We start from the raw sequence: 27,695 nt of genomic DNA, 5'->3' as shown, positions 1-27,695 counted from the left end.
TAATGGAAACAGGCTCCCTGCTGAGCAGAGAGCCCGATGTGGGACTCGATCCCAGGACCCTGAGATCATGACCTGAGCCGATGCGGGACTCGATCCCAGGACCCTGAGATCATGACCTGAGCCGAAGGCAATGGCTTAACCCACTGAGCCACCCAGGCGCCCGCCTTCCTTATTTCTTGCAAGTAAATCCTCGTTCTCCATGATTCAGTCCTTCTTTATGTTCTTACTCACTTCCAGGGCAGAAGGTGAGATCTGGATTATGCCATACACCTTTACACAGATCTGCCTTGTTTTGGCTTTTCCCTTCCTCCCCATCTCTACTTCAGTTTCCCACTTGCACGTACTCACTGTGTTTCCTTGGATGTACACCCTTGGATTGATCTTTTAAAAAGACATGTTGTTGCCTTATGTGTTTTCAGTTTATAGAATTACACTGTGTTAGAGATCCTGTTCTGTTTCTTAGTTACTTCTCCCAAAGCTAGTTTAAGTTTCTTCCATGTTTCTGCATATATATCCAGCCCATAATGTCTGACTGCCATTAAGTATTTCATTTCATACTCATGATGTTTTACTTTTCTGTTTTCCTAGACCTTTTACTTTCTGTTTTCCTAGATAGGAATACCTGGGCTTGCCCCACCCACCCTCTACCGGGAACAATGTTGTGATGATCTCCATCATATGTGTTCCTCTACAGACCCAAATGTTTCTCTGAGGCATACAGGGAAAAACGGAGAGTGCAGGACATAATGTATTCGTATACTGAATTTTACTCAGTAACTCATATTAGCTCTACCTACTCTGAGTCCTCAATATTTAGTGACTGATCAACTGTTAAAACCAAGAAAACTTCAGAATCTGAACTGTAAGAAGAGCCTCTTTCATTATGGTTCTCTGCTTTTATAAGAGGCATGGGCAAGCATCGGAAGTAGGATAAGAAGTAGGATCAAGGAGCTGGATTTAGGATTCACTGGTAGAAACAATTTCTGTTTCAAGTTTTGGAGAGGACATAAAGGCGTTTTGAAAGACTGAAAGGGAGGTCACAAAGCAAATGTAACAGATCAGTGAATATTCTTGTCCTGGCTTTCTTGTACTTGCTCCTCGGGAGACATGCTCCATCCCCAAGTTGAACATCTCTGAAACAGACAACCTAGCTCACCACTAGCCCGGAAGATGCAGAAAAATTATATCTACTATGCATTATGAAAACATGTATTTATATTATAATATATTTATGTTATATTTATATGATACATCTATAATATTTACATTTATAATATGGAATTTTCATTTTCAAACTATCTGGACTTTGAGGTCATAATCAAAGAGAGACCATAGTCCGCCAAAGTCTGCTCAGGACGGCCTGAGCTGGACAGAACAGAGATCCTCTCCCAGGTGTAAAACCCTTGAATTAGTGTAGGGAATAGTTGTTAGACCTAAATTAACATGTATCTGGCACACATGTCTACCCCCTGTGCTGGCATAACGTGCTGAGAGTACTGACTGACCACGGTGAACCTTCCTGCAGGGAGGGCCCAGGGTCTCCCTGTTTTCCATGTGGGGCTCAGGCTGTCACTCCTGTTGAGGGGAACTGGTATGGACAGTGCAACCGCACTGCCCTCACGGTTCAAGAATATGCCATCACAGAATCTTCCTTTTGAGCTACACATATGAATAAGCTTTAAGTGACATACCCACTGTGACCAGTTCTAAAATTCCAAAGACTTCCTCCCTTTTTCCCTGATCTTCAAGGTCTTATTACTTACTAATATATCAAGTTATCCCAACTATCCTTGGGTTTATCCAATGTCATTGTATTTTTTTCATTCATTTTGACTACCATCCAAAGCTCCCCAAAGAGCGGAAGCCATTCTGAAGGGCGTTCTATAACCCGGGAACATACATGGTAACACTGCCCATTATTTGCCTAGCTTTCCAACTTCAGATAAGTTTTTATAGTACAAGCATACATGAGCATGAAGTGGCCAAAAACCGAACTACCAGGAAGTCAGGGGATCATCTGACAGTGATAGGTACTAGACAGTAAGATGAGTAAAAAGGGAAGGATTTCTTATAGCTGTCTTCAGTCTAGAAGTTCCCCTTTTCCCCTCAGCAAAGAACAGTTGTTTCTGGGAGTCAGCCTGTTAGAGAAGCACAGAGAGTCCAGCCATCCAAGCCAACAGACAAAAGCTCATTGAAACGGAGTTTTACAAACTTGTATGGAAAGAGCATGAACACCCCTAACAACTGACAGCTTTAGGGATGAGACCAAGAGTCAATATAAAAAAACAGTGAGCAATTCTAGTGCAGAGGATGAAGACTGGTCTTAAAACTCTGAAGGTTATCAGCTGCAGAAAGGGCCACGGAGTATTCTCCGTAGTTGGTCTATCAACGCTGATAAGAGAAAATCCCTCCCTGAGCACACCGGAGATCCTAATACAGTGTAACAAACGACTTGCACCACAAATAGATAATTTATCACCAACTGGTGAGTCCTATACCCAAAAAGTAGGCTGGCTATTTTAGGAAAAACTCCGCCGGATCACTTAATGGTCGAAGGGGGCTCGAGCATACGGCCCACCCATGTTTTCCAACCCACCTCAGGAAGCATGAAGAATCTCTTCCTAAGAGCAGTGAAACCACACCCAGACTTCCTTGCGACTCACTGGTGGGGAGAAAGGTGCTTAGGTGATAGCTACCTGAAAGGAACATTCTTATGGCAAGAGAGAGGGCTGGATCCACACACCTGTTCAGCTTGGAAAAAAAAAAAAAAAAAAAAGCAGAGTATGAGCCCAGTTGCAAAACCGAAATGTATAAGTACTGGAGAGAAATTAATCCATGAAAGGATGCATTGTGCCTATAGGGCACCTTGAAATGCCCACCTTGAAGCATTAATAATTATTAACTTCAGCTTCTTCCGCTCAAGGTGACAACATTCTGTTGAGCAAGGCTAGGCACAGAATTATAAGAGGATATCTAGTGAAAAATCAGGCCAAGTTCTGTAGTTCTCTCTGGCCTTTTGCCCCCCCCCCCATTCAATAATCCTTTATTGAATACCTACTATGTCCCAGGTATATGCTGAGGCACCCTATGGGAAAGTCAAAGGAAAGCATACAGAACATGGTTCCTACACTTCCAGGAATTTACAAATTCTTGACAAGATACAAATAGGGATCCAATTGAACATGGTGTAAGACATACTGTGTTAACTGCCTAAACAGAGTACTGGGGCAATCCAGAAACCTGGGTTTCAGAAAAAATACTTGGATGTAAGAGTTTAAGGCTACTTCTTCCTTTCTCAACATTTCCTAATGTCAAAGCATAGTGCTTTTGCAGAAAGTGAGATAAGCTGAGCATGTTTCTCTACCTACAATTCAACATGTATTTCTTGAGCATCTATTATGTACCAGACTCCAAAGAGGTTACTGTGTTTTTACAGATGGCTAAGCATGCACTTGACCTTCAAGGAGCATCTGCCTCCCCATTTTGCCTTTTAAAAAATAAATGGTTATCTATAAACTGGTACTAACCTTGATCTTGAATGGGGTCAAAAGGCACTGAAAGGAAGGACTATTCTTTCACTCCTCTGGGACACGGAGCTGCACCTACCTCTGTGTTACCCAACAGAACGAGGATGTGCTGAGACTCCAGTTGCTGTGATAATGAATCTCATCAAAAGGAACCAAAACAACAAGGGCAGAGCCCATGGTGGTCAGGCGACACATCCGCTGATTTAGTTTATACCCACTCAACCCTCGGGGGCCGTGAGGGCCAGAACCCAATCACTGGTGTTTTAGCACCTTACACAGAACATAACGGGAAGTAGACACCTGATGGATTACAGAAAGTATCTAATCCCTACCTAGCCTTACCCATGGATGTATGCTCCATAATGGAGAGAAGTTCCAAATTCTTGATATAGACTACTGTTCAAGCCGGTGATTTTTCTAAATTTCAGAATAGAAATAAAGGAATCAATTTCAATCCTCCCTGGTCCAGACAGCATCATTAGATGTCCAGTGTTTTCAGTTTCTATCCATAAACTCCGGGGAAGAAGCCAACTATTAATTTGCCCCTGGCAGGGAGCAGAATACAAACGTGCCTTGCTGGGGTGCTTTGTTCTGTTTGCCAAACTCTGAGTGTATATGCGGGAGCAGTCTCTCTCCCTGAACTATCCCCCAGTGTTCATTCTTCCCTGGATCGATTCGACCTCCAGCCAACTTATTTCAGCTTTGTCAAAAAGGCTAAACACAGCCAGAAAAGATTCTCAGAGCACACATAGTGCTTTCTAATACAAACTGTGATTCTTAAAATGCCACACAGAAAAGCCCATTACACATCAAGACTATGGGATTTCCTAGTAAATTGTTGCCATTCTACGGTAATCCACTGTAGCAGAAAATGCCTCAGGAATAAAGCATCTGCAGCTTAACTCAGATTGGATATGGAGTCTGGAGATAAATACCGATTTCCATCATTCCATTTCCATCCTTGGGGCTCATGCTGAGAGACCATGTTACTAAGAGACCACACAATGAAGTCATTTTGATTTTGATTCCAATGGCCCAGTGGCCACTTCTGGGGACAGAAAAGTGCTCCATCTGTGACACTGTCACCACCTGTCTGGGGGGCAGTGACATGGGAGAGAGAGCAGGGATTCAAGAATGAGCAGAAGCCCAAAGAGAGACTAGGTCTCTGCTCCCCAGAATCCCTGCAGAGGGCGGAGTATGTAGTTAAGCAGTGGGTTAAAATCACAACGAGCATGAGTAACAACGTCAAAAGTAAACGTCTGTCACTTTCTTGGGGGAAACTCTTTTCTTGTGGTTAGTCTTATCTGGGGCCAGACCCTTGGCCACTAAAACCATATAAACCTGTCTTCGTTCTTATTCACCTGCCGTGCTCTCACTCCTCCTCGGAGCTCAGGCCTCTCATCCTAATTTGGGGTTTCTCTATGAAATTTCTGTCTGTGCTAATCAGAGGATTCTCCCTCAACTGACCTTGTCACTCAAAAGCCGTAAGTCTTTTAAAACCAGGTTTGCATCTGTGAAGAAATAAAAGGCAGAAATAAATTTGATTCTTCTGCATCTTAATTATTTCCCCAGGTGCTGCCGCTCTCAATGAAACTGCCTTAAGTCTTGAACGTGACATTGAAACTAAGAGGCCCATGCTTGTTTCCCTCGGTGAGGTCCATTGGTCTAAGTCAGTGAGCGAGAGCGTGAAGGCAGCCACCTTGGTGGACCCAGACCATGCCTCATCTGCTGGGAGGAACACTGGGTGCACTTAAAGACCTCTAAAGGGTATGAAATGGGCATTGAGAGCCTCTAGTCTATATGGCATTGTGGCAAGAGTCTTCTCCAGAACCCTAACGGAAGCTTACAGAGGACAACATCTCAGACAAACAAAAAAGCTACTGCCAAACATCCACAACGAGATCCCAGGAAAGCCAAGTCAAACCGCCCCCCCCTTTTTTAACTCCAAGCCATAAAATGATTCTTCGTTCTTCCATAATAGTACAAGAAAGCAGAGGATCTAAGTGAAGGTAAGTGAAAAGTAACACTGTCTTACATGAAACAGCCCCTTTCTCTAGAGTGTTGAGTCATATGAGATTGGCTATTTTTGTTCACGGGTGAGGCTGATTCCTAGAAATAGGACCCATTAACAGATGGGCCATGCAAAGAAATTGAGTTAACCTTCAATGTCATTCACAGACCTTCCAACATTTTCCATCTTGGAAAACTGACATCAGCCTGCCGTAGTTACCAGCGTAGTACTGGTATTGGTCCTGGATCCACCGTGGGCTCTATTCTCATAGAATAGCGTGATCTGCCTTCACCCTGACCTGCTAGATTCAAAGACTATGGGTTTCTGGCACCTTTCTCAGAGGGATTCAGTAAGTACCGAGTTCCAGAATTAAAAGTCAGCTTACGGTCCCAAGCCCACCCTCTTATCTACGAGGGAGATGAGATGACTCAAGAGCTGTCAGTAATGCTTAAAACATCTTCCCCAAATGAAAAAATATCTATGTATATGAGTTTGTTTGAAAAAGTACCAGGCGCTCTTTGCTCTTTTCTAGGCTCCCTTAAGCTATTTTTTTTTGGTTCCCTTAAGCTATTTTTATTTCCTAGATTTTTTTCCCCCAAAAGTCCTGAAAATAAGAACTTTTTTGGTTTGTTTGTTCTTGTTTTTAAGAGCTGGAGCCTAGAACCTCTGAGATTCCCACCTGGTTTGAGCTGTATATAACCCAATGGTTTTATCGTTACAAACTGAGCCAAAAAACTCTCATCTCAACCCAGCCGCTAACACAAACCCTACCTGAGTCACATTGCTGTGGCAACTTGGTTTTGCCAAGTCCTTAATTCTTCCATGAGAAAGGTTTAGTTTCTTCTCCAAGGAACCAGGTGGTGTTCAGACGATATGCCTAGGAGTGGGTCAGAAGGTTCCCATAGGGTACGGGTGTCTCTGCACCACCAGTAGCCCTATGTGGCTCTTGCCTACATAATAACTAACCTCTCAGGATGCCTGGGTGGCTCAATTGGTTAAGTATCTCCCTTAGGCTCAGGTCAGGATCCCAGGGTCCTGAGATCGAGTCCCATATCGGGCTCCTTGCTCTGCAGGGAGTCTGCTTCTCCCTCTGCCTACTGCTCTCCCTGCTTGTGCTCTCTCTCTCTGACAAATGAATAAATAAATCTTTAAAATTTATAAATAAATACTTTAAAAAGCAATAATAATAGTAGCTAACTTCTCTACTGGAGTCTGTTCATCACACTCGAGTCTTTCAACAACAGGGTGTTATAAAAGCATTGTTATTCCCATCCAATTTTAGGGAGGCTCAGTCACCCCCAAGTGGCTTGCTCAAGATCACTCAGCCCATAGATAAGACAGATGCCGTCTAAACTTGATTTTCTGATCAAGTTCAAAGCGCGTGCATCCCACTAACCTAACGAGGCCTGAGGCAGACAGATCCAATGCCCATGTTTTACTCTCATGCCTTGTTCACTTCCTACACCTGCTGAAGTGCTCTATGTGTTAGGAGCAGAGCTGTCCAGGGACAGCTGTGTAACCTTGGCAGGTGACATCAGCTCCTTTTATCTCTACCTTGTCGTCTATAAATTGGGGGTGGTAATTCCTACCTCCTGGGGCTGTTCTGAGGATCAGATGAGTTAATAGGTCTAATTCCCTTAGCTCTACGCCGGGTCCATAGTGAGCACCATATAAACGAGAGCTATTCTTAGCTGCTGGCTCCCTCATTCACTCAGGAAGTTAAAACTGTGGCCAAAAGGAGTCTGCAACCACCTGAGGACCTGGAGGACGTCTACGCCGCATGGCAGGCGGCCAGTGCAATACCAGAACAAAGCAGCGGTCACGGAAAAAGCCCATGTTAGAGAGAGCATCACAGCCCGAGACGCCTTGATGTTCAAAGTCAAGTGTCACAGCTGCATCTCTCTGTGGACAGCTCCCTGCTTCCGACAGCAGCCCAGAGGCACATGGGCTGAAACAGAATCACTGGAAATGACACAACTAGAAAAGGCCTGTTTGGAAAGGCTGTCATTTTAAAAACAAAACAATAACAACAACAACAATGAAAAAACACAGCAAGGTTTCTCCTTTCCCTGGTAGAAATCCACTTTGCTGAAATAAGAGGGAAATTATGTTTTCCCAGAATTTATATTCCATGCACAACTCAGTATCTTTAAAAAGGCACTTGTTTTTTCTTAGGCCTTTGAAAGGTACTTTAAACTGGCAGGAGACTGCAGAGAAGCGGTAGAAAAGCTGTACGTTTCAGCGTGCTCAAATGAACTCCTTTTTTTCCCTCCCCGTAAAAACCCACATCTGAAGGTTACTAACCACGTGCAGAGCCTCCTAGTATTCTGCTCTTGGCTCTAAGGCCTGTTTCTGGAACACATTTGGCAGCACCCAGGGGCCTCCCCATCTCTTTGACTCTCCAAATGCTGCCTTGTAGTCTCCCCTGGCCTTCTTTTGCATGGGGCCTTTCCCCAGAAAAGCCTGCTAGAGAGACTTCAGAGAGAGGGGGAGGAAAACAGCACCAGTTTCCACAGCTCTGAGCACTGGGAGAGAGGAAGACCAGCTTGGCAGTGCTTCTTGGAAAGAGTCGTTTCAAAAAGACCAGGCAGGGCCCTCCTGGTAGGCTTGTTTGCTGAGCACAAACATGAACAACTCAGAAGCTTATATAAAGGCACGAGGGCCTTTGGGCTGATGCTGATGCCCAGAGTGCAGGACTCAAGAGCTTGGGCCTGAGGGCTTCTGGTCTAGGACAAGAGCAAAGGTTTCTGGAAGGGCCCCAAGGACACACAGACCATGTACTCACCTCGACTTTGGAGGCGGTGGCGGAGGTGAGAATACCTCAATCCCACTTCTGTCCTTGGGGAACTCGAAGGCAAAAGAGGCCGACTTACTCATCCCAGTCCCAACTTTGCTGCTCTGCGCAGAGGAGCTGTCCATGGGGCGGAGACGGTGCCAGGTGGAGGAGCTCGAGGGCTCCGCGGTGCCATTTTCCATCTCTCTGCCCCAGCTTTTACTCAACAGCTCGTGCTCTACCTCCTCCTCTTCCTCTATCCGGCACTGGCGGCTCCAGGCTCCCGTCTGGTACCGGGGCCTCCTCTGGTCCAAGGTCGAGGCGGCGGCAGCAGGCGGGGGGCACCGGGCAGAGTCACTGGTGGCGGCGACGCTGTTGGCCCGGCAGGAAGCAGCAGAGTCTGTGGGGGCCCTGGAAGATGCCTGGGGCCCGGGACCACCTGTGGAGCTCCCCTCGCTGAGGTCCGAGAATGGGGAGGTAGAAGGCGACACGGGGGACCCTCCAGGGCTACTCTTGGACAGCTTGGGGGGAATGGCAGGCTTCCCCTTGGGTGTGTTCTCACTGGCATCGGGACGGGCACCTTCCCTGGAGCTCGTCCCCTGTCCAGCTGAAGCCTCCTCTTCCCCTGCCTCAGAGTCCTGGCTCATGGGCCCGCGTGGCCACTGTACCCCCACGGCGGAGTCAGGGCTGCTCAGGTAGATTGTCCGGTGGTCCTCTTCTGGGTGGGCTGCCATGACTGTGATGGTGGCTGCCACCGGGGGAGCCCTGTCTGGGCCTTCCCGGTCCTGGCCCCAGCCAGATGCTGATTTCTGAGCCCAGGCGTTAGCTGTCCGTACCTGGCCCTGGCCTTGGCCCTGGCCCCGAGCAGCTGCTGCCTGTTCCACTGCAGCCTGTGGCTTGGAAGGTGCCGGAGCCACCTTCTTCCTCTTGGTGCTCTCGGCATAGATGGGTTCAGGCTGTACTGCCTCTTGGGGGTGGGCTGGAGGCTGGGGTTCCCCCGTTAGTCCAAGGCCTCTGTTAGAGGTTGCCAAGTGGCAGCCTGAGTCCTGCGGCTTCCCTGGCACAGGCTCCTTCGTGAGGGAGCAGTAGTCACTGTCCAGATGAGGTGCGAAGGGGCTGCTGGCCCCGCTGCTGGCGCTCCCACAGGAGAGGCCGTCAGAAGAGCTGGCAGCCTCGGAGGTCAGGGATAGCTTCTTGGGGGCCAGGCGGGGCGGGTTCTCTGCGGAACCCTCCCTCCGGAAGCCCAGAGCCCGCTTCTCCTCCTCGGGGGGCCCCGCACACACTCCCTGTGCCCAGCACGGCGGGGAGCGGTCCCCTCTGCCGGGTCTACACCGAGAACTCTCGGCCTGTGACGTGTCCGTGGCAATGGGGCTCCCGGGGCAACAGTCCAGAATGGAGCAATACTCGCCCCCTTCGCTGTCCCCCGAAGGTGAGCACCTCTGATCGCTGTCACCCTCCAAGGGCAGCGACTCTCGCAGGGGCTGCGGGGAGGGGCAGGGCCCAGGGCCCTTGTGACAGCCAGAGGTCATCCCAGCAAAGGCAGCCACCTTCTGGCGGAAGCTCTCCTGAGTGGAGGTCAGCTCTTGGTAGGGAAACATGGGCTTCTCTTCTCGCCCCGCCTTCTCAGGGGAGAAACTCACGGGGTGGAAGGCGGTGGGCCGCTCCCCCCGGGCCTCTAGGCTGTGCAGCCCCACCATGGCATAGGCGGGGGGGCAGCGAGTGTGCCCATCTGTGGAGGCAGAGGGCCCGGCGGCCTTCTGGACGCCTCGGAAGCTGCCCAGGTAAACTATCGGCACGTCGTCCTGCTGCGGGAGGGGGAGCTTGCCGGGGGCTCGTCTCCAGATGACCTACACAGCCCCAAGGTTAAAAGACTTACATTAGACCTTGTCAGAGAAAAAAGGAAGAGAGAAAAAGTGAGAGGGAAGTGCCATGACATTGTGAATGGTCTTCCGTGCGGCAGAGCTCCCTCCCTGCAGAGCACGCCTACCTTCTGATCTCCCCACAGACTCTCTTCATGCCTGGGGACCCCCTGGAGCCAGTGGTCTTCCCAGACACTGAGCTGTGCTTCCCACCCCGGGTCTGTAATTCTTTTGGCTTAAGTCTGTGAGGCAGGGGAAAAAAAAATCTAAAAAAGGACATTCTGCCTTCTCCCTCAAAATGGCCCGATGAGAGAAATTCTCCTAAGAGTTTTGAAAACAGAATTTTGAGTTTAGTTGCATTTTTGTTTTATGTCTGTTAGTTTTTTGATACCCGTGTCACAGTACAATCCTCAAGAAACCAAAGTCATGGGGCTTTTTGAAACAGCTTGGGAGGGTGGTGGGGCAGGAGAGTGAGGGCTGGTTTCTGAACTGGGTCCCCAGTCCCCTTACTGCTCTCTGGGCCATGCCGAAGAGCTACTCCCCCTCCAACTTACAGGCAGCATGACTCAGCCCGAATTGCATAAGGGGTTGGACTAGTTGAGCTCTGAGACAAAGATGCGGGTTGGTCATGGGACACCTGGGTGGCTCCCCTGGTTAAGCGTCCAACTCTTGATTTTAGCTCAGGTCATGATCTTGGGGTCATGAGGTCAAGCCTCATGTGGGGCTCCATACTAAGTATGGAATCTACTTGAGATTCTCTCTCTTCCGCTGCCCCTCCCCCCACTCATGCACACATACACACACACTCTCTCTCTCAAAAAAAAAAAAAAAAAAAAGAAGTAGATTGGTCATTCCCATTACTGAAGTCACGGTCCCCTTGCCCTCCCCTTCTAAAGCTTCCCCGTACCCCAAAACTTTAAGAAGTTGAGCCACCATTTGCCTCCTTTCCAAGATGATTCTGAACCGAAGGAGTCCCCAGCTTATGTCTGCGAAGACCAAAGGTCCTGAGTGCAGCCTAGTGAATGGGTATAACCAGCTTCCGACTGATGGAGTGGTTCTGGAAGGACATGGAACTAAGTGCAACCACAGGAAATGCCGCTCCTCAGTTAAGCCTCCTCCAATTTAAAACTGACCTCTGATTTCACATAGGCTCAAACACCCTTCCTGATCCACTCAGCATGATGGTTTAGGAAAAGCAGAAGAGGCAAAAAGGTCAAACAAGTCCCCAGAGGTTCTTAGATATCCTAGACTTCCAGCTTCCTGGACCTGTCTAGAGGCAGCAGGCTCTACATGCCCTCTAAATAATTACACTTCTGTAAGGGGGACCTAATCTCTGGGGATATAACGGTCTCTAGGGGTCCCAGGTCAAAACTGCTGAAATCCAAGCTTCACAATGCGAAACATCAACAGCGGCTGGGAAGTTGGTATGAAGGGATGGCCACTCACAGGTCAAGTGTGACCATGGCCTTGTGGTTCCCTTTTTTAGGAAGACTTTATTTTTTAAAGACATGGGCAGAAATGGTGCAATGCCTGGGGTGTGCTTTAAAATCCCAGGGAGGAGAGGGTGGGGCTGGGGGCAGAGAGGAAGCAAGACGGGGTCATGAGTTCATCTGCGGACACTCACGGCCGTGGACGTGGGGCATTCCTTATGCCATCACTGCTCCTCGTGTATGCATTGTAAACTAGCGATAAAAAAAGTTTGAAAACTTTTTCTTTTTAAAGCTGCATTTTTGTGTGCCACCAGTTACATAATTAAGACACTCTCCAATGCCACTTGTGGGACTGGACTGATGGTTCTCAGCCTGAAGGGATAGACGGAAGGGAGCGCAGCTAGGAACAGAGAGCAGGAGGTGGGAAGGAGCAGTCGTGGGGTGGGCCGACCGGAGGCCACCCCTCGGGAGTCATGCTCTAACAGCCCTCCCTGGCCGCCGGCCAGCCATCCCGTTACAGCAAGAGCAGCCCCTGTAAAAATACCACAGGCGTTAGTCAGCCTCACCTGCGAGACGTCGGCGCTCAGGTTTGCCTCTGTCCACACATCGGAGGCGTCGGCGCTCATCATGGTGGGCTTCACGGCGATGGTGGGCTTGGAGTAGGGCGAGCCGTTCACGGCTTCATCTTCCAGGCGGCAGGTGTCAGGCCTGGGGGGCAGGCGAGGCGGAGGGGGCAGGTGGCCGGCTCTGGGCTGGGGCTGGCCAGGCGCCAGCTGATGGTCACTCCTCAGGCAGAAGCAGTTCTTGCAGGACCCGGGCTTCCAGATGTGCTCCACAAAGTCACTGCACGCAGACATCTTCGGGCTCTCGGCGCTCAGGCGGACGGTCTGGTGCATCTTGAGCCCGGGGCGCGCTGGTTCATCTTGCGCTTGGCTCTCCGGCGTGGGCTTCTGGGGGACAGAGGTGGGTCGCAGGGTGGCCTCCTGGAACCGTAGCAGAACACTGGGCTGATCAGAGGGCTGCCCAGCCCGAGGACAGCTGCATTACCAGCCGGAGTCTGATCATTTCGAGGGGGAGTAGAAGGGGAAGAAAGAGGAAAGGAGAAGAAAAAAAAGGGAAAGATTAGCATTCTGCGTTTTCAGAGGCCCTCACCTATTTGCCAGAAGGCTCTTAGTCACTCTCCCGTGGGGCGGCCTTATCAGAAGCTGTAAAAACCAAACACAGCTCTGGGACGGGAGTACAGAGCCCAGTCAGCAGTTCAGTCCCCAGGGCCGGAGGGGTCTAGCGCTGGGGACTAGAACTACAAAGCTGTACGGCAAATAAACATGGTGGCTTCCAGAGGACAAGCCACGACTTCACACCAACGACTGTGTGAGTGGGCAGGAAGGCCTGGGCCCTGAGCCTAGCTTTGGAAGCCATACCTCTGGCCCCGCGGACACTGGATGGATGAGAAAGGGGAGAGGTGTGGCGCCGGCCTGCCCCTCAGGGGAACTGCGTTAGGAGGTGCAGCATCTTGGCAATTGGCCCTCCTCCCCTTACTTCAACCCAGTGCTCAGGTCAGCGGAGCGGGGGCTGCAGGCCGAGGAGGGAAACAGAAAGAGAAATGCCTGATGACCACAACCCTCTGATCTAAGGGTGGCCAGGTAAAATATAACAGAGGGAAGAGGTTATCACACAATTATTTTTCCCTACGATAGCCCTGAGGGTAAGGCAGCCTGTTTGTTGCAAGAGTTGTCTCTGGGGGCGCCTGGGTAGCTCAGTGGGTTAAGCCGCTGCCTTAGGCTCCGGTCAGGATCCCACGGTCCTGGGATCGAGTCCTGCATCAGGCTCTCTGCTCAGCAGGGAGCCTGCTTCCTCCTCTCTCTCTGCCTGACTCTCTGCCTACTTGTGATCTCTGTCAAACAAATAAAATCTTTAAAAAAAAAAAAAAAAGTTGTCTCTGACAGCGAAACAGGGAGCAGAGGGTTCTCCCAGAGAACCTAGTAAATTCACCTATTGAAGATGAGCTCAAAGGGGTTGCAGACATTAGCCAATTAGCCTGAATAACAGCCCAGCAGGGAGCTGTTATCCCCATTTTACAGATGAGGAAACAACAGCAGTGACATAAACTAAGGCTTGTCCAAAAGACGCAGGGAGTTTGGTGGTTCTAGAAGGCAAAAGGCCAACTGTGCTGGAAGCCCTTCAACTTTCATCACGTCATTCATGACACAAGGTAGCTGCCCACTGCCTGTTTGCCGCTCCTCACTCTCCTTCCCTCATTTAAATGAACTGGCCTCCTCAGAAGGAAAACATTTGTGAGAAAATCATCTCTACAAACCGCGGGGGATCAGATTCTCATCAAAAAGGGAGTTCTGCCCTGGGGGTTGCTCTCCACTCTCCTCCAGTGAGAACTTGCTTTGGGGCAGATGCCGGACAAATTATCAACAGGACTAACCCGGTGGAATGAGCCAGGAGTGCATTCCAGCATCTGCGGGAAGAGTGCTCTCTTTCCAGTGCTCCACACTCACAGACTGGGGTGTTTAGTCACCAAGGACCAGAGCTAAATTTGCCTCCTTTCCCTCCAAGGATCACCGTGAAGCCACTGCCTCGTGAAGCTAAACGAACACTCTGAAATAAAGGCAAGTGTTTGTCTTTCAGCAACTGCTGGTGGGGGCTTAGGCATCCCTCTCTTTAAGACGGTTGTGGGTTGGGTTCTTCAGCTCCCCTAAATACACCCAAGTAGCAGGTTCACGCCTCACCAAGTTCCCCAGAAGAGGTCACTAAGCTTCAACAAGCAGAGGAGGAGAACAAGGATTTTTCTTTCCTCCCATAATCTTGAGCCACAGAGAGCTTTAGGCTCTGCTGCTGAATTTGGGGGAAGTAGAGGAAGCACGCTGGTATTCAGAGAGCAAGTGTCCATATCCCTGCCTCAAGGCGGGGAGTTGGTCCTCTCCTGGAGAGCGGTTGGCTTCCTGACCACAGGGAAAGAGAGGCTCCCCTTTACTGCAGGCAAAGGCTCCCAAGCCCCGTTGGTGAGATGGGGAAAAAACACTCAGAAGCCGGTTCTGTGGGAGCCTTTCACATTCCTGCAGCTCCTCATAAGGCTGAGCTATCTGTGGAGATGGGCATCCAACTACTTCCTCAGGGCTACCACAAACTCACAGAGAGGCAGTCTGGGGTGGCCGCCCCTCATTTCCTCCCCCCGCAGGCAACCCAGAGCACAAACCTGTCACATCTGCTTGGTGCCAGAGTGCCCCATTCTCTGTCCCCGATGGCCCACAACAGCCCTGGGACTTTGGATCAGCTCTGGCTGACTGAGGTACAGGCAGCTTCCTTCAGAATGTTTGCCTGCTTACGCACACTGTCTGGGCTCCCGTGCCCAGCTCTGAGATTCTCTGACATGGGCACAGCTCTCTACACCACTGCTGAGAGATGCAAAGCTTTTGGGGGGAAGTCTTTGACTACGAGAACAGAATGAAGCTATAGACTTCCACCATCACAGACTCACTGCATCCTGTTAAAACTGGTTTCACAGTCACAGCAAACAGAATTTACCATCACGTCAAGCCAGTTCTGTCTAGAGAGCTCTTTGCCTGGAATTATCACCTATTTGTTTTCAGTGAAAGATGGTGAAAGTGGCGCTCTCAGAGTGGTAACAGTGCTGGGCCCCCTAGTGCCGACTCTCCACAGCCTGGGAATGGCACCTTCCTGCCCACATTCCTTACCTCAGAGGGGAGGCAGCCCCCAGAATTATGCAAATTCCCCCATTTCAGTGGGAGGCAGCAGTGTAAGATTAGAAAAAGATCCCAGCATTCTTTCTGATCCAAGTCATGATAAAATAGCTTTGCCTCTGCAAACTTCTGCACGGGATTTGTGGCTACAGTTTGCAAGACTGAAGTTGTCAGTCGCTCTCCCATCCCATTTTGAAAGAATCTGAAGAATGGTGGCCAGATCCATAAAATTAAATCTTGTGGCTCAAAATGCCCCTCACACTTGCATCAAAGGCTGTTAATGCCTTACCCTGAAGTGACAGAATTCCAGAAAATATTCACCTATAAATAAATATATATATATATATATCATATCTGTATCTTTATTCATATATCTATATCTACCTCTATATATTTGAAGATTAAATTAATGCAACATTGAAAAAGAAAAGTACATGTGGAAGGTGTCTGGATTTCAATATTCCACTAGCAGGGGTTGCCCAGGCAGAAAGAACAAAATGACAACCTTAACACACCTCCCTAACACCCCCTCAATACCCCCCCACACCGGGTGTCACGATATTTGCCCGACTTTTAATTTTATTTTTTCCTTCTGCAATGCTATGTAATCTAATCTCAGTGGTAGGAATGTGATTTTCATGGGTTACACTACAGCCTAAACCAGTAAGAAGGATAGCCGAATTCCACAGGATCCCCTGATAACAAAGTAGCTACAGAATTCCCCAGGGCTTCCTGTCAAATTTCCCTCTCAAAAAGGGAAAAGGCTGCCACCATAGCTCGGGCCAGTGATAATAAGGTCCGTGGAGCCTGCTCTGCCCTGATCTCATTGCAAAACTCCTGGCTGGTAGACCTTTGGGCTTCCCAGCTCTGCAAAGCCATGCCTTCGCCGGCTGAGCTCTACCTGAGAAAAATAAACACATTTAGCCGGCCCTGCCTCCATTCCCTTTTACAGGACGTGAAAGCGGAGAGGTGGAGAGGCTCTGTTTTCTCAGTGTGTGTGTGTGTGTGTGTGTGTGTGTGTGTGTCCAGCTGGGGACACAAGCAGCAGGAGCAAAGGTTAGGAACATGCCCACAGTACGCCTTTCAGGGGGCTCAGCCAGCGCTCGGGAGAAAGGCATCATCTCGTTCCCTCTGGGGACTCGGAGGCTGACATCTAAGCCGGGGCAGCGCACGAGGCGGCTACCCTGGGGCCCCAAACCATCTCGCCCCCGGGGTCCCCGTCCTAGCAGCCCCGGCGGCCTCTCCCTCTCCGCTCCTTTGACAATACTCCTGCCGCAGAAATGAAGTCTTCCCCATTAGCAACTCGCAAAGCGCTTCGGTCTCTTGCCCCAGACAGAACAGCGAGCCCAACAAGACCGGCTGAACAGGCGGCTTCCCCTTCCCGAACTCGAAGGAAAGTTTCCCCGTTTTGAAAAAGCGCGATTCTCGAATGAATCCAAAACACCCTCCGGCTCCCGTGTGCTCCCGGCTCAGCGCCTCCAACCTCGAGCACAACCCCCGGGCGCACGCGGTCCGCACGCTCCACCCTCCGCCAGCGGCCGCCTGTCACCCCGGGGGAAGCCGACAGGGGAGTCGCCCTCTCGGGCACCAAGGCGCTCCCCGCCGCCCCGGAGCTCCCCTCTGCGGCCGCGTTCGCCAGACAAAAAGAGACGGGTTTTGGAGAAAGCGTCGCGGGCTCACCTCGGGGCCGCGCTCCACGGCCTCGCCGCCGGTCGCCCAGCCGCCAGCCGCCCCGCCGGGCGCCTCGGAGCATTGTTTGGAGAGTGAGTGCGCGCGGTGCGTGCCCGGCCGCGGGCGGGTGTCCTCTGCCTGGGCCCGGAGGCCGGGTGGCAGCTGCGAGCGCGGCTCCGCCCCCTCCGCCTCCGGTTCCGCCGCGCGCCGGGGCTCCCGCCGCACCTCCGCAGTCCCCGCCGCCGCCCCGCGAGCCCCCCGCCCCCGGTAGGCCCGCGCGCCTCCGGCTCCCTGTGGCGGGGCTGCGGCTCCCAACTCTCCCCGCCCCGCCCCTCCCTCCCTCCCGCGCCCACCCGCCCGCCCGGGAGGCCCCGCCCCTGGCCCGGCGCTGGGTGCCTTCCGACCCGCGAGCCGAGCCCCCACCTGCCCCCGCCCCAGAGGCGGCGGTGCGCGCCTCCGCCGCGGCGGCGATCCGGGCTTGCCGCCTTCCTGTGAGCACAATGTGTGTGTAGGTATCAGAGGTGTCCCGCATCCCTTCATCCGGCCGGCTCTGCTACACCCCGGGGCGGTAAAGCCCGACCGCTGGGCGGGGGAACGAGAAAGCGAGGGGTCGGGAGTGGGACAGCGAGGTCGGGAGCCCCCCGGGTCGCGAAAGCTGCGTGACTGTGGCGGGGGAGGAGGCGGGTGGGGGGACGCGAGGGAGCCCGGCTGGGACTCCCGACCGCGGATTCCTGGTCCCGCTCAGTCCCGGGACTGAGCGTCAGGCACGTCGCTTCACCCCCGGGAACTTCAGTTTTCTGGACATAGAAGGAAGGGTTGGGGCTGGGGAGAGCTGGACTAACACCTCGCCTGGACCGTGAGCCAGGGCTTCCGCGGGCCCGAATTACACCTGTGTTTACAGTTTTCCCTGAGTGACTCACGCACTGAGATAGACTGAGTTCGAGAGAGTCCCCGGGCTAAAAACTCTTGTAACAGAGTATGACCGCCTGCCACCTAGTCCGCGTCTCGTCGCCTCCTCCAGCGGCCCGAACCTTGACCTGGGTGTTTCCTCAGGGAATTAGCGAGCGCCAGGGTCACCACCGTAAGCCTGCCTGGGTAAGGGCAATGTGGTGGAGCGGAATAGAAAGAAGACCCTGGAAAAACACCTGCGGCCTCCCCTCTCGCCCTCCTGCTCCCCAGAGAGGTAAGGTATGGCAACTCCAATTAGGTTCTCTGCCTTGCAGTCCACAGGGATGAGCCCCTGAGCCTCCAGCCAGCTGAGAGGTGCAGGACTGGTTTCCCTTGAGATTCCTGGGCTTGCCATGAGATCTGGCAGTGACAGCAGGACTGAGGGTGAGGAGGTAAGCGGAGGGGAGACCTGTTCTTGAGGTTTGGCTTGGGCGCGGGAAAAGGGGAACAGTAGAGGGAAATAAGGAATACTTCCTCATGCTGCAATGTCTGGATTTCTCCGTAGTGTGAATAGAACTAGGGGGAGGGGAGGTCGCATAGAGGATGGAAGGGGAACTAACATTACTCAAGTGCCTACCCTGTGCCAAGCCACCCTGCGAGAGGGACGCCATCCCCATTTTACAGGGAAGAAACCTGACGCGCAGAGGACCACAGAATTTGCCAGGGCCTGTCAGCTGAACAGCGGTAATACTGGGATCGGAAGCAACAGCCATCTGGTTCCACGGGTGGACAATTCCGGTCTTGCCGTGCTGCCCTCTCCAAGTCCTGGCAGTCCAGCCCGATTTTTCCTTCTTCTCTAAATGAGAGGAAACCATGCGAACAAACAGGGAAGGAAACTCTGGCTAGCCTCCATCAGCATCCAACCAAACAGAAGGGGCCAGGCCTCTCTTTACCAACACCTATTTGTGGAGGGAGGGCGCAGGGGGCCGGGGGGGTTGATAAGCAGATAGGTACAAAGTGGTCTGTACCAGAGAAATTAAAAAATGGCATAAGGACATGCATGCGCTTCAGTTACAGTGGGAGATGGCACATCCCCGGGGTTTGAGAAGTTCCTTGCTCCCATGATTCAGGCTAGATGCGCCTCTAGTTCTCCCTCTCTAAGGCCTGGCTGGGGACACCCACCTCACAGGATTGAGCTTAGAGAAAGCATTCCCGTTCCCCCTTGATCTTCCTCTCTTTACCTAACGTATCCCTAACACACAAACAGGCGGAAGAACATAAGGGTCAGAAGCAAAGGCAACGGTGGGACGAGATTGGCAGTTCTGTGGCATGAGACGGCAATGGAAGGGTTAATTCAGTCTTTCTGCCAAATAATCCGTGTCCCCAAGTGTTTTGCTGCGCTCACACAAAATAAATGCATTATTCCATAGTTGCTGACATATCACGTGAATCTTTTCATGCCAGCGACATGGCCTTAAAGATGGCTTCATCTTGCCTAATGAAAAGAATCAAAAAATACTTCAAAAGACCCACTTAGAGCCTCATAAAATACCCGTTCTCTCATGCAGGGTTCCACCAGTGACTGTTAAGTATGTTATCTCCTCGGTAAAGCCGCGGTAAGCTCATGCATTTTAATAAACAAGTCTTGCTCGAACTTCCAAAATGCATCCTGCAATGCAATGTCTTTGGTGTGTACACAGCGTTCTGCTTCTAGCTACTTATCAGTGCATTTCATGACACTTCTAACTGCAGGGCTCGGGTTCCCAGGTACAGATCAGACCTTGAAGCAGAGTGATTCCCTTTAGGGTTTTACCAGTCTGTATAAGACAGCCGTGAAATGGAGGGAAATTAGGACAAAGGCCGGGACAGGTAGTGCTTTGGTGGTCGGTAAGCTAGAGTCGTTTGAAATCAGAACGGCAAAAAGGCAGAATGAGGAAGTGTGCACATGAAAATATACTGAGAAGAGGTTAGTTGGGATACTGGAGGGGTTGGACCTTGGGAAGTTTGAACCAAAGTAATCCCATGCCTGATTTCTCTCCAGCCGACAGTAGAGCTCCAAACAGCAGAGAGGTGCCTCTCCCCTTAAGGGGACAAAGGGGTTCAGGGTTAGTAAACAAACACTTATTGAACACTTCTACTTACAAAGTGCAGGATGAGGTCCTACAGGGAAAAGAGGTCTGTGAGCTGGAGGTAATGCAGCATTAGTGGGGCTCAAAGAACGAAAAGACAGAAACCCAAAAAGTGGTTTCACAGAGGCAGGGGGCTTAGGAAGATGAGAAGGATTTCAATTTGTGGACAATGGGAAATTTCCAGACTGAGAGAATGGTATCCACAAAAGAGTGGTCGGAGGAGAGGCAAGAGACTTTGCAGAGATTCCCCATGCGGTTATGGCTGGAGCGTGGTTATAGGAGATGAGGCTGAAACCTCAGCGTGGGACTGGCAGGAAGGAGCGAACTTACCAACGGGGGAGCACCGACTTTTCTGAGCTACCGAATGACGTCATCCAAGCTAGTTTATCATTGGCTCTACCTGGATCTTCTATCCCAGATAGATTAAGAAGTGGGAGAAGGGGTGAGAGACAAGGAGACTGGCTTGGGGTTTCTATCTTTGGTCCAGATAGGAGGGAAGGGGCGGTGGGAATGGAAAAGCAGGGATGTGGGGTAGATGGTTTGGAAAGATGTGAAGAGGGAGATCTGGGGACTGACTGCTTAGTAATTCACGAGGGCACTAAGATATTTACAAATAGCAGCTTGCATGGCGGAGCATTCGCTCTGTGTCAGGCCCTGTGTGTTATCGGATTTGTATGCCTTTTCTCACAGGAAGCTCACAGAAATTCCCAGGTTGGTGCTGCTATGGGGGAGAGGAAGGAATCAAAGATAACCAGCAGAATTTTAACCTCCAGAGATTGGTAGACTAATGGTTGTGCTAGTACAAGTTGGGAAGTCAAGGTACTTACGCTGTGGGCTCTCGTGTCTGGTGTGTACAGCAGCCAACCGGAGGAGGACGGTATCCTGCCAGCTGTGGCGTTTGGAACCATAGAAAAAAAGGAAGGACATTGGAGAAGAGATGATATGAAGTGGCAAAGCGTTGGCAAACACGTAATCTAGAAGACGCCATGGAGAAAAGGAGCATGGGCCCTCTCTCTGAGACCTTCTGAAACCCAGAGCCGTGTGCAGAGGGAGACTAGCCAGGAAGGAGGGGACATGAAGGAAATTCAGGTTGCAATGAATTGTGTCAGATGGAGAGTGTCTGAGACCAGCTTAAAGTCTTAGTTACTCTGCTTATAACGGCAGGAAGTTCCAGAGGACTCCATAGAAGAAGGAAATCAGGGACAGAGGAACATGGGTTGGAGAAGGTGGGCTCCTCCAGTGGGCTGTTGTCCAGAAAAGGGCGTTTAACGGGGAGAGGAGGTTGGGCCGCTGAAGAGATAGGATGGAATCACTGAAAGCCATAGGCAGGTGCCCAAAGCCACCCCAGAGGGGACTGACTGGTCAGGGAAGAAGCAAAGAAAAAAGTTCTTCTGAAAATTACTGGGAGGGACACATCTGAGCTGGAGGCTGGTTGTCTCAGCGAGCCAGCCAAAGGTTGGTCCAGCACGCGTGCACAGCCCCACTCCCCTCCTTCTTTCTCGCCTAGTGATAATCAGCTCTTTCGGTTGCCAACGCAACTTATCTTTTTCTTCTCTGAGCTGTGGAAACTCAAGGAATCTTATCAGCCAACCCCTGTCCTGTGATTATGACATTACCTCCTTGTGCCCCAGTGTTTTAAAAAACCTTTTCCAACATCCCACTCTCCCCTCCCCCCCCGCCCCCGACTCTAGTCCTAGGCAATTCTCCACCGGATAAAATATTCTAAATAATTGACAGTATCATATTCCAAGCACTGAATAGATTTTTTCCACCAAAACTGAAAGCTATTATTTAAATAACTGCTGGATGTCAGAGTCTCAAACCACATGGGACTGAGAGCCAAGGGTTCAAGATTGTTATGATCTTCCTTTGTGCCCAAGTGCTACAGAGCTCAGACATCAAGGACTGAAGAAGGAAAACACTTTCTTTTCTTCCTTTTATAGCATAAACATGGTTAGTTGTATATTTGGTGACAGATACCTTATTGCAAACCTCATTTTCTTCAAAAATGTTACTGTTATAGGTTGATTTGTGTTCTCCCACTCCCCCCAGAAAGATAAATTGACATTCTAACCCCAGTTTCTCAGAATGTGACCTTATTTGGAAGTAGGGTCTCTAAAGAGGTAACCAAGTTAAATCGAGGTCATCCAGTTGGTCCCTAATCCAATGTGACTGGCGTCCTCATACAAAGGAGGGAAGAGACAGACACCCAAAAAAGGAAGACTGTGTGAGAACACAATAGGAGAAGAGGCCATGTGGCTAAATCGATGCTTCTAGAAGCCCGGGAAGGCCAAGAATTGCCTGCGTACACAGAAGCTAGAAGAGGCGAGAAAAGCTTTTACCCCAGAGCTGTTAGGGAGAGCCTGCCTCTTGCTTCCACCTTGATCTCAGACTTCCAGCTTCCAGAACCTTGAGGCAATACCTTTCTGCTGTTTTAAGCTGCCTGGTTCTTGGTACTTTGTTAGAGCAGCCCTGGGAAAATAATACAGTTACGAAAATGAAATTGTGCCAATGAATGATATACACTCCTGCTTCTAGACAGAAGATAAAGATTTTCAAAAATCAGCTCCTAAGAGCATGACACATGCTCTTTTAATTAATGTCCCCTAAGGATATAAGGCCAAACAGCTTTCTGTAATAAAGTCAGCATGTCCCCTTGTTCAGCCTGCCCTAGGAAGAGAATGGCCATTCTTTCACTGATAGCTCTCTCTTTCTCCGGTTTCAGGGCCCATGGTTAGGAGAAAGTCCTGGTTCCCTACCTGGGTTGGCATTTGCATGGTTGAGAAACTCTTTATCTCCACACCCAGGCAGTATGAATCAAGATGAACCTCAAAGCCCATCAAAGGATGGTTCTGGGTCCACGTACATTCCAGAGATATCATTAATGGACAGGAGAGATCATCCAGGTCTTATCCTTCAGGGACAAATGGAGATGTTGAGGTCCTCGATGTCTTGCCCAAGGTCTCCTGAGACATTTCATAACCCTGTCCTTCTGAGATGTCAAGGTTGTTTGGTTTTAATGTGGACTCACTGTGAGTTAAGGGTGTGAAAATGAGAACTATTTGAGGAATTAATTCATGACTCCTGCTGCTTGGCTTTCTGACTGAGCTAGAGCCAGGGTTGGAAAGAAGCAGAATATTTAACATTAGGAAGAGTCACAAAGGAAAAACAAGCCCATTTGAAAGATCTGCTTCATTACTCTAAGAAAACCTCCTAATGCTACAGCCACTTCGTGAAATATAGTTTAACAGCTTCCTAAAAAGTCAACTATAACTTTGTCTTCTGGCCCAGCAATTCCACTCCTAGACATCTACCCAAGAGAAATGTAGCTAAGGACACACAGAAACTCCCACACAGCATTATTCGTAATAGCTAAAGCTTATGCTACCTGAAAGAAGACAGGCACAAAAGGTTACTTAACGTGTGATTCCATTTATAGGAAATATCGAGGAGAAATAACTTGACGGAGACAGAAAGTAGAAGAATGGCTGCCTTGGGCTGGGAGTAGGAATGGGCTCTGGAAGTGGGAACTAACTATCAATGGGCACGGGGTTTTCTCACTCCAACGATGGAAGTGTTCTACCAATGGACTGTGAATCATGATCACACAACTTGAAAAATTGACTAAACATCGTTGAATCGTATACTTAAAGAGTCGAACTTCATAGGATGTGAACTATATCTTAATGAAGTTGTTTATGAAAGGAAGAAGAACGGAATACAATTCAGCCTTAAAAACGAGGGAAACGGATACCTGGTACACCACGATGAAACTTGAGGATGTTACGCCAAGTGGGATAAGCCAGTCACAAAAGGAAAATTGCTGTATGATTTTGCTTTATGTGAGGTCCCTAGAGTAGTCAAGTTCACGGAGAGGGCAAGCAGAATGGTGGTTGCAGGGGGGAAATTATGTGTGAGTGGGGAATTATTGCTTAATGGGTGTAGTTTCCGTATAGGAAGATGAAAAGTTTCGGAGACGGGTGGTGCTGAGAGTTGGGCAACAATGTCAATGTGCCTAGCACTTTTTTAAGTAGGCTCCACACCCAGCGTGGAGCCCAACATGGGGCTCGAACTCACAACCCCGAGATCAAGACCTGAATTAACATCAATAGTTGGATGTCCAACCGACTGAATCATCCAGGCACCCCAAATGTCATGTTACCTTTAAGTCAGGGAGCCTTAGTCATTCAAAAGATCATCAGTTTTTAAGCTCCTGTAGGAAACAGATCGATCCACAATTCTATAAAGCCACAGAAACTCCAGGCCTATTTGCCGCCTGATAAATCATGGATGAGAAAACATCACACGCTTTACCGTTCAACCATCCCACCGCTGAACATCCTTCTCCTCTTGTCTCCCCCAAGACAGCTTTGGTTTTACATTTTACTAGGTCAGTAGGCTTCTGAGTGTCCTGACCCCTGCCTGCGTTGTTTTTGTTGACTTCCGCAACCTAGTCATCATTCGTCAAAACCCAGCCGTGAGACTGTCATTATATGGACTGTCTCTAAGGGGTTTTACTTAAAACATAAGCCAATGCTCTGAATCATGTTTTCCCAAGGAATGTTTAATGGTAGAAGAAGAGAAAGTTTTTTTTCTAGAAAGATACATCATTCACCATCTATTGCAAAGTTGTATAAGCCCATTGAAAAGCAAACTGTTTCCTTTACTTATTCACCCTGAAAGTGAGGTGGTCTGTCCTCTTTCCTTCTTTTTTCCTTAGGGTTCTCATAGGAAATCTACTACAAAAGGATTGAAAGACCATCTTTTGGACACTTACAGCATTTTACTAATAACCAGCATCGGTCCTTTCTAGGAGTAAAATCCCATTTTGGTACAGCCCAAGTGACTCTGAGGACATCTTACTTCTCTCGATGGTCCACCACATGAGGAAACCAAAAATACTTTTACCTGCTTCCTCCTTTCATGCTTCTGAGAGCATGAACTGAGTGAAGGGACAGATGGTGCCCGGTTTCTGCGCTGGGTGGAGGAGGGTGACATGGGGGGAAGCAAACAAACCTTCCTCTCTAGGACCTGCAGATCCATGCAGGCGTCCTTCAATTTCAGGCCCACACTATGTAATTGACATAGATTATCTAGAACCTTCTATCCAACCCCAGAGCCTTCGCCAGACACTGGCGCTTACCAGTAAATGAATTCTCCCCAAGTCAGAACCTCCTAGAATTAGCATTCCTATATGGGGTGGATTTACATGGTCAAAACAGTCAATAATCATGTATAGGAGACTGGCGGGGTCGGGGGGAGTGGTTTATTTATTTGGTTGAAGCCCTGTTTAAACTCCCAGATAGCACTGCCCACAGTATTCCCCTTGCTGTACTTTGTGTAGGTTAGGCTAATCTGCTTGTGGATTTACAGTCCTAACTGGTTCTGACCTATCAAGAGAGTAGCTGAGAGGCTCCGGGAAGAATGCTTGGTAGAATGTCCAGTGGTCACAGAAGGTAGCGGAGTCACCGAGCTTTGCAAGTGACCAATGATGGGGGGAGGGGACCACCCTATCTCGAAAGGGGGAGGCGAGCAAAACCTTCAACTAATTTACTGGAAAGCCCCAGGCTTTGTTAAGGAGGCCTTAGGATAATGGTCCTTTTGACCGACTGTTCAGTTTTTTTCCTCCTTTTAGAAGTGGCAGTGGTGGCTGGCAGGGAGAGACGTGAAGCGAGCAGGGCAGGAAAGGGGTCAAAAGACACGTGATGGGGCTGATTAACAAGCAGGCTTTTTAAACAGTGGCCAGGGGACACCTGCAGCTCTTCCAGACTTGCTGGTCCTGTAGGGGTTGTTTGAATGGGAAAACAGCTTCCAAAAAGATGTAACACAAGAGCATAAAAGGGAAAAAGAAAAACGTGCGTTTGTGAGATGAGGGAATTGTAGAGTTTTACCTCTGATTCTTCTCAAGAGAAACCTTTGATTATCTAATATCCTCATCCGTAGGTCAAGGCTCACAAGATGAGGAGAGAGGACTCATCACCAGGGCACGTTGCTGGTGTTTTGCTCCAAGAGGAATTTGCTTTCAAACAGACATGCATTCACTCATCTCTTTTCTTAAAAAAAAAAAAAAAGAAAAGAAAACCACAAACACAAAATCTCTTCCAACTCAGCTGACTGAGTCCAAGTGGGGACGACAGCACCATTCAGTTGCATGATCCCACAGAGCCAGTGTCCAGAATGAAAATAAATGTGACTTTTCAAATCAGGGCATAGTGTCGCTTTGTTTGTAATTCAATTAAAAGACAAGCATCACAATGTTATTGTATGAGAGGGAAGATAATACAGAGATCCACATCTTTTGGGCTGTAATACACCAAACCTGGGCTTGACAGATGGGCATCAGTATCTTGAGAAAGCCAGAAGGGGACAGTTCCTGATCTCCAAAGGGCTATACTGAGTGTGGTGGCAGGTGGTGGGGACGGGGGTGGGGTGGTGGTGGCAAAAGGACAAAACCCACGTACCTTCCATAGTTAACCAGCTTAGCCCGGATCTATACCAGATGGTTATGTCTCATATTTATTAATATTTCCTATAGTTGATAGAACCTTCCTTGATAAATATCAATTATGTGAGCATATACATGAGATACTTATCTGTCTGTCTATCTTTCTCTCCCTATTAAGATGCTAACCTGCCAGAGAAACTCAGCCACTTAAATTTGGTTTGGGCTGGACTTGGAAGGGATTAAATTATCATAAATCTTATCATTGTCACCTTTGGAAAGCCTTTGCTGACTCTGGAAGCAGATTTGGATGTTCCCTCTTGGTGCTTTTCCTGGACTCAATTTCCTTGTCTGTAAAACACAGGAAGTGATACCTTCCTCAAGAGATTGTTTTGAAAATTAAGCAAGCTTTGTAAACCACCTAGTTCAGAACCTGGTGTCTTAGCACCCTTGAGCTATTACAGCAAAGTACCATAAACAACAAACATCTATTTCTCACAGTTCTGGAGGCTGGAAAGTCTAAGATCAAGGCAGGTTCAATGTCTGGTGAGAACCCCCTTCCTGGTTCACAGAAGGCTGTTTTTTTTTTGCTTTGTCCTTATATGGCAGAAGGCATGAAGGAACCCCCAGGGTCTACTTTATAAAGGCACTAATCCCATTCGGGAGTGTTCCCCTCTCATGATCTAATCAGCTCCCAAAGAGCTCCGCCTCCTAATACCATCCCCTTGCGGGGTAGGTTTCAATATCTGAATTTTGGGGTGAACCAAACGATTAATCTACAGTTCCCAGAATATACTATACTCCGTGAGTGATGGGTGTTGTTAGAGCAGGCATCATCACTCATTCAGCACTTTGTTACTGAGGACACACCCTGTGCCAGGCTCCAGGCAAGGCCCCGATGATACAGTGATGAGCTAAACAGATAAGCTTCCTGACTTTCTGAGCTGGACAGTATAGCAGAGAGTGGGGAAGTGGGGGGATGGGGGATGACCCGGCCAAACAGGACCATGCGTTCTTTTTAATTATATTCCCTTCTTTAAAATTTTTCTTATTGAGGTGTAATTAACATATAGTATTATGTCAGTTTCAGGTGTAGGGATGGTGCATTTTTGATGGCAAATAATGACATCCTTCCATGTTGGAAGGAACAATACTCTAAGGTCGCAGAGCAGGGGAACCCCACTCCCAGGGAGTTAACGAGGTCTTCCCTAGGATGGATGCTGTGGCTTGGGTTGCAAGCACGACGGGTGGCCAC

The 27,695-nt window shown here is 49.5% G+C and overlaps 1 protein-coding gene and 1 long non-coding RNA gene across 3 annotated transcripts in view; one reads left to right on the top strand and one right to left on the bottom strand.

The window, feature by feature from the left end:
- Positions 1–17,145, bottom strand: part of PRAG1 (PEAK1 related, kinase-activating pseudokinase 1) — a 47,288-nt gene extending 30,143 nt beyond the window's left edge. Inside the window, exons 1-3 of the mRNA XM_059384415.1 lie at positions 16,991–17,145; positions 12,167–12,657; positions 8,324–10,158 (exon numbers count right to left, since the gene is read on the bottom strand). Of these exons, the coding sequence (XP_059240398.1) occupies positions 8,324–10,158; positions 12,167–12,496 (2,165 nt within the window). The 5' untranslated portion in view covers positions 12,497–12,657; positions 16,991–17,145. The remainder of the gene's footprint in view (positions 1–8,323; positions 10,159–12,166; positions 12,658–16,990) is intronic.
- A 169-nt stretch (positions 17,146–17,314) lies between these two features.
- Positions 17,315–19,428, top strand: LOC132006549 (uncharacterized). Of its 2 annotated transcripts, XR_009401132.1 has the most exons (4): positions 17,315–17,489; positions 17,883–18,076; positions 18,205–18,321; positions 18,554–19,428. It is a non-coding gene; the product is annotated as an uncharacterized LOC132006549 (long non-coding RNA). The 2 variants fall into 2 exon arrangements; XR_009401133.1 differs by lacking the exon at positions 17,883–18,076.
- Positions 19,429–27,695: the final 8,267 nt, after the last annotated feature.

This window comes from Mustela nigripes, chromosome 18 (assembly GCF_022355385.1).
Source record: "Mustela nigripes isolate SB6536 chromosome 18, MUSNIG.SB6536, whole genome shotgun sequence".
Lineage (NCBI taxonomy): Eukaryota > Metazoa > Chordata > Mammalia > Carnivora > Mustelidae > Mustela > Mustela nigripes.
Note: the sequence above shows the minus strand (reverse complement) of the source record. Positions and strands in the feature narration are given on the sequence as shown.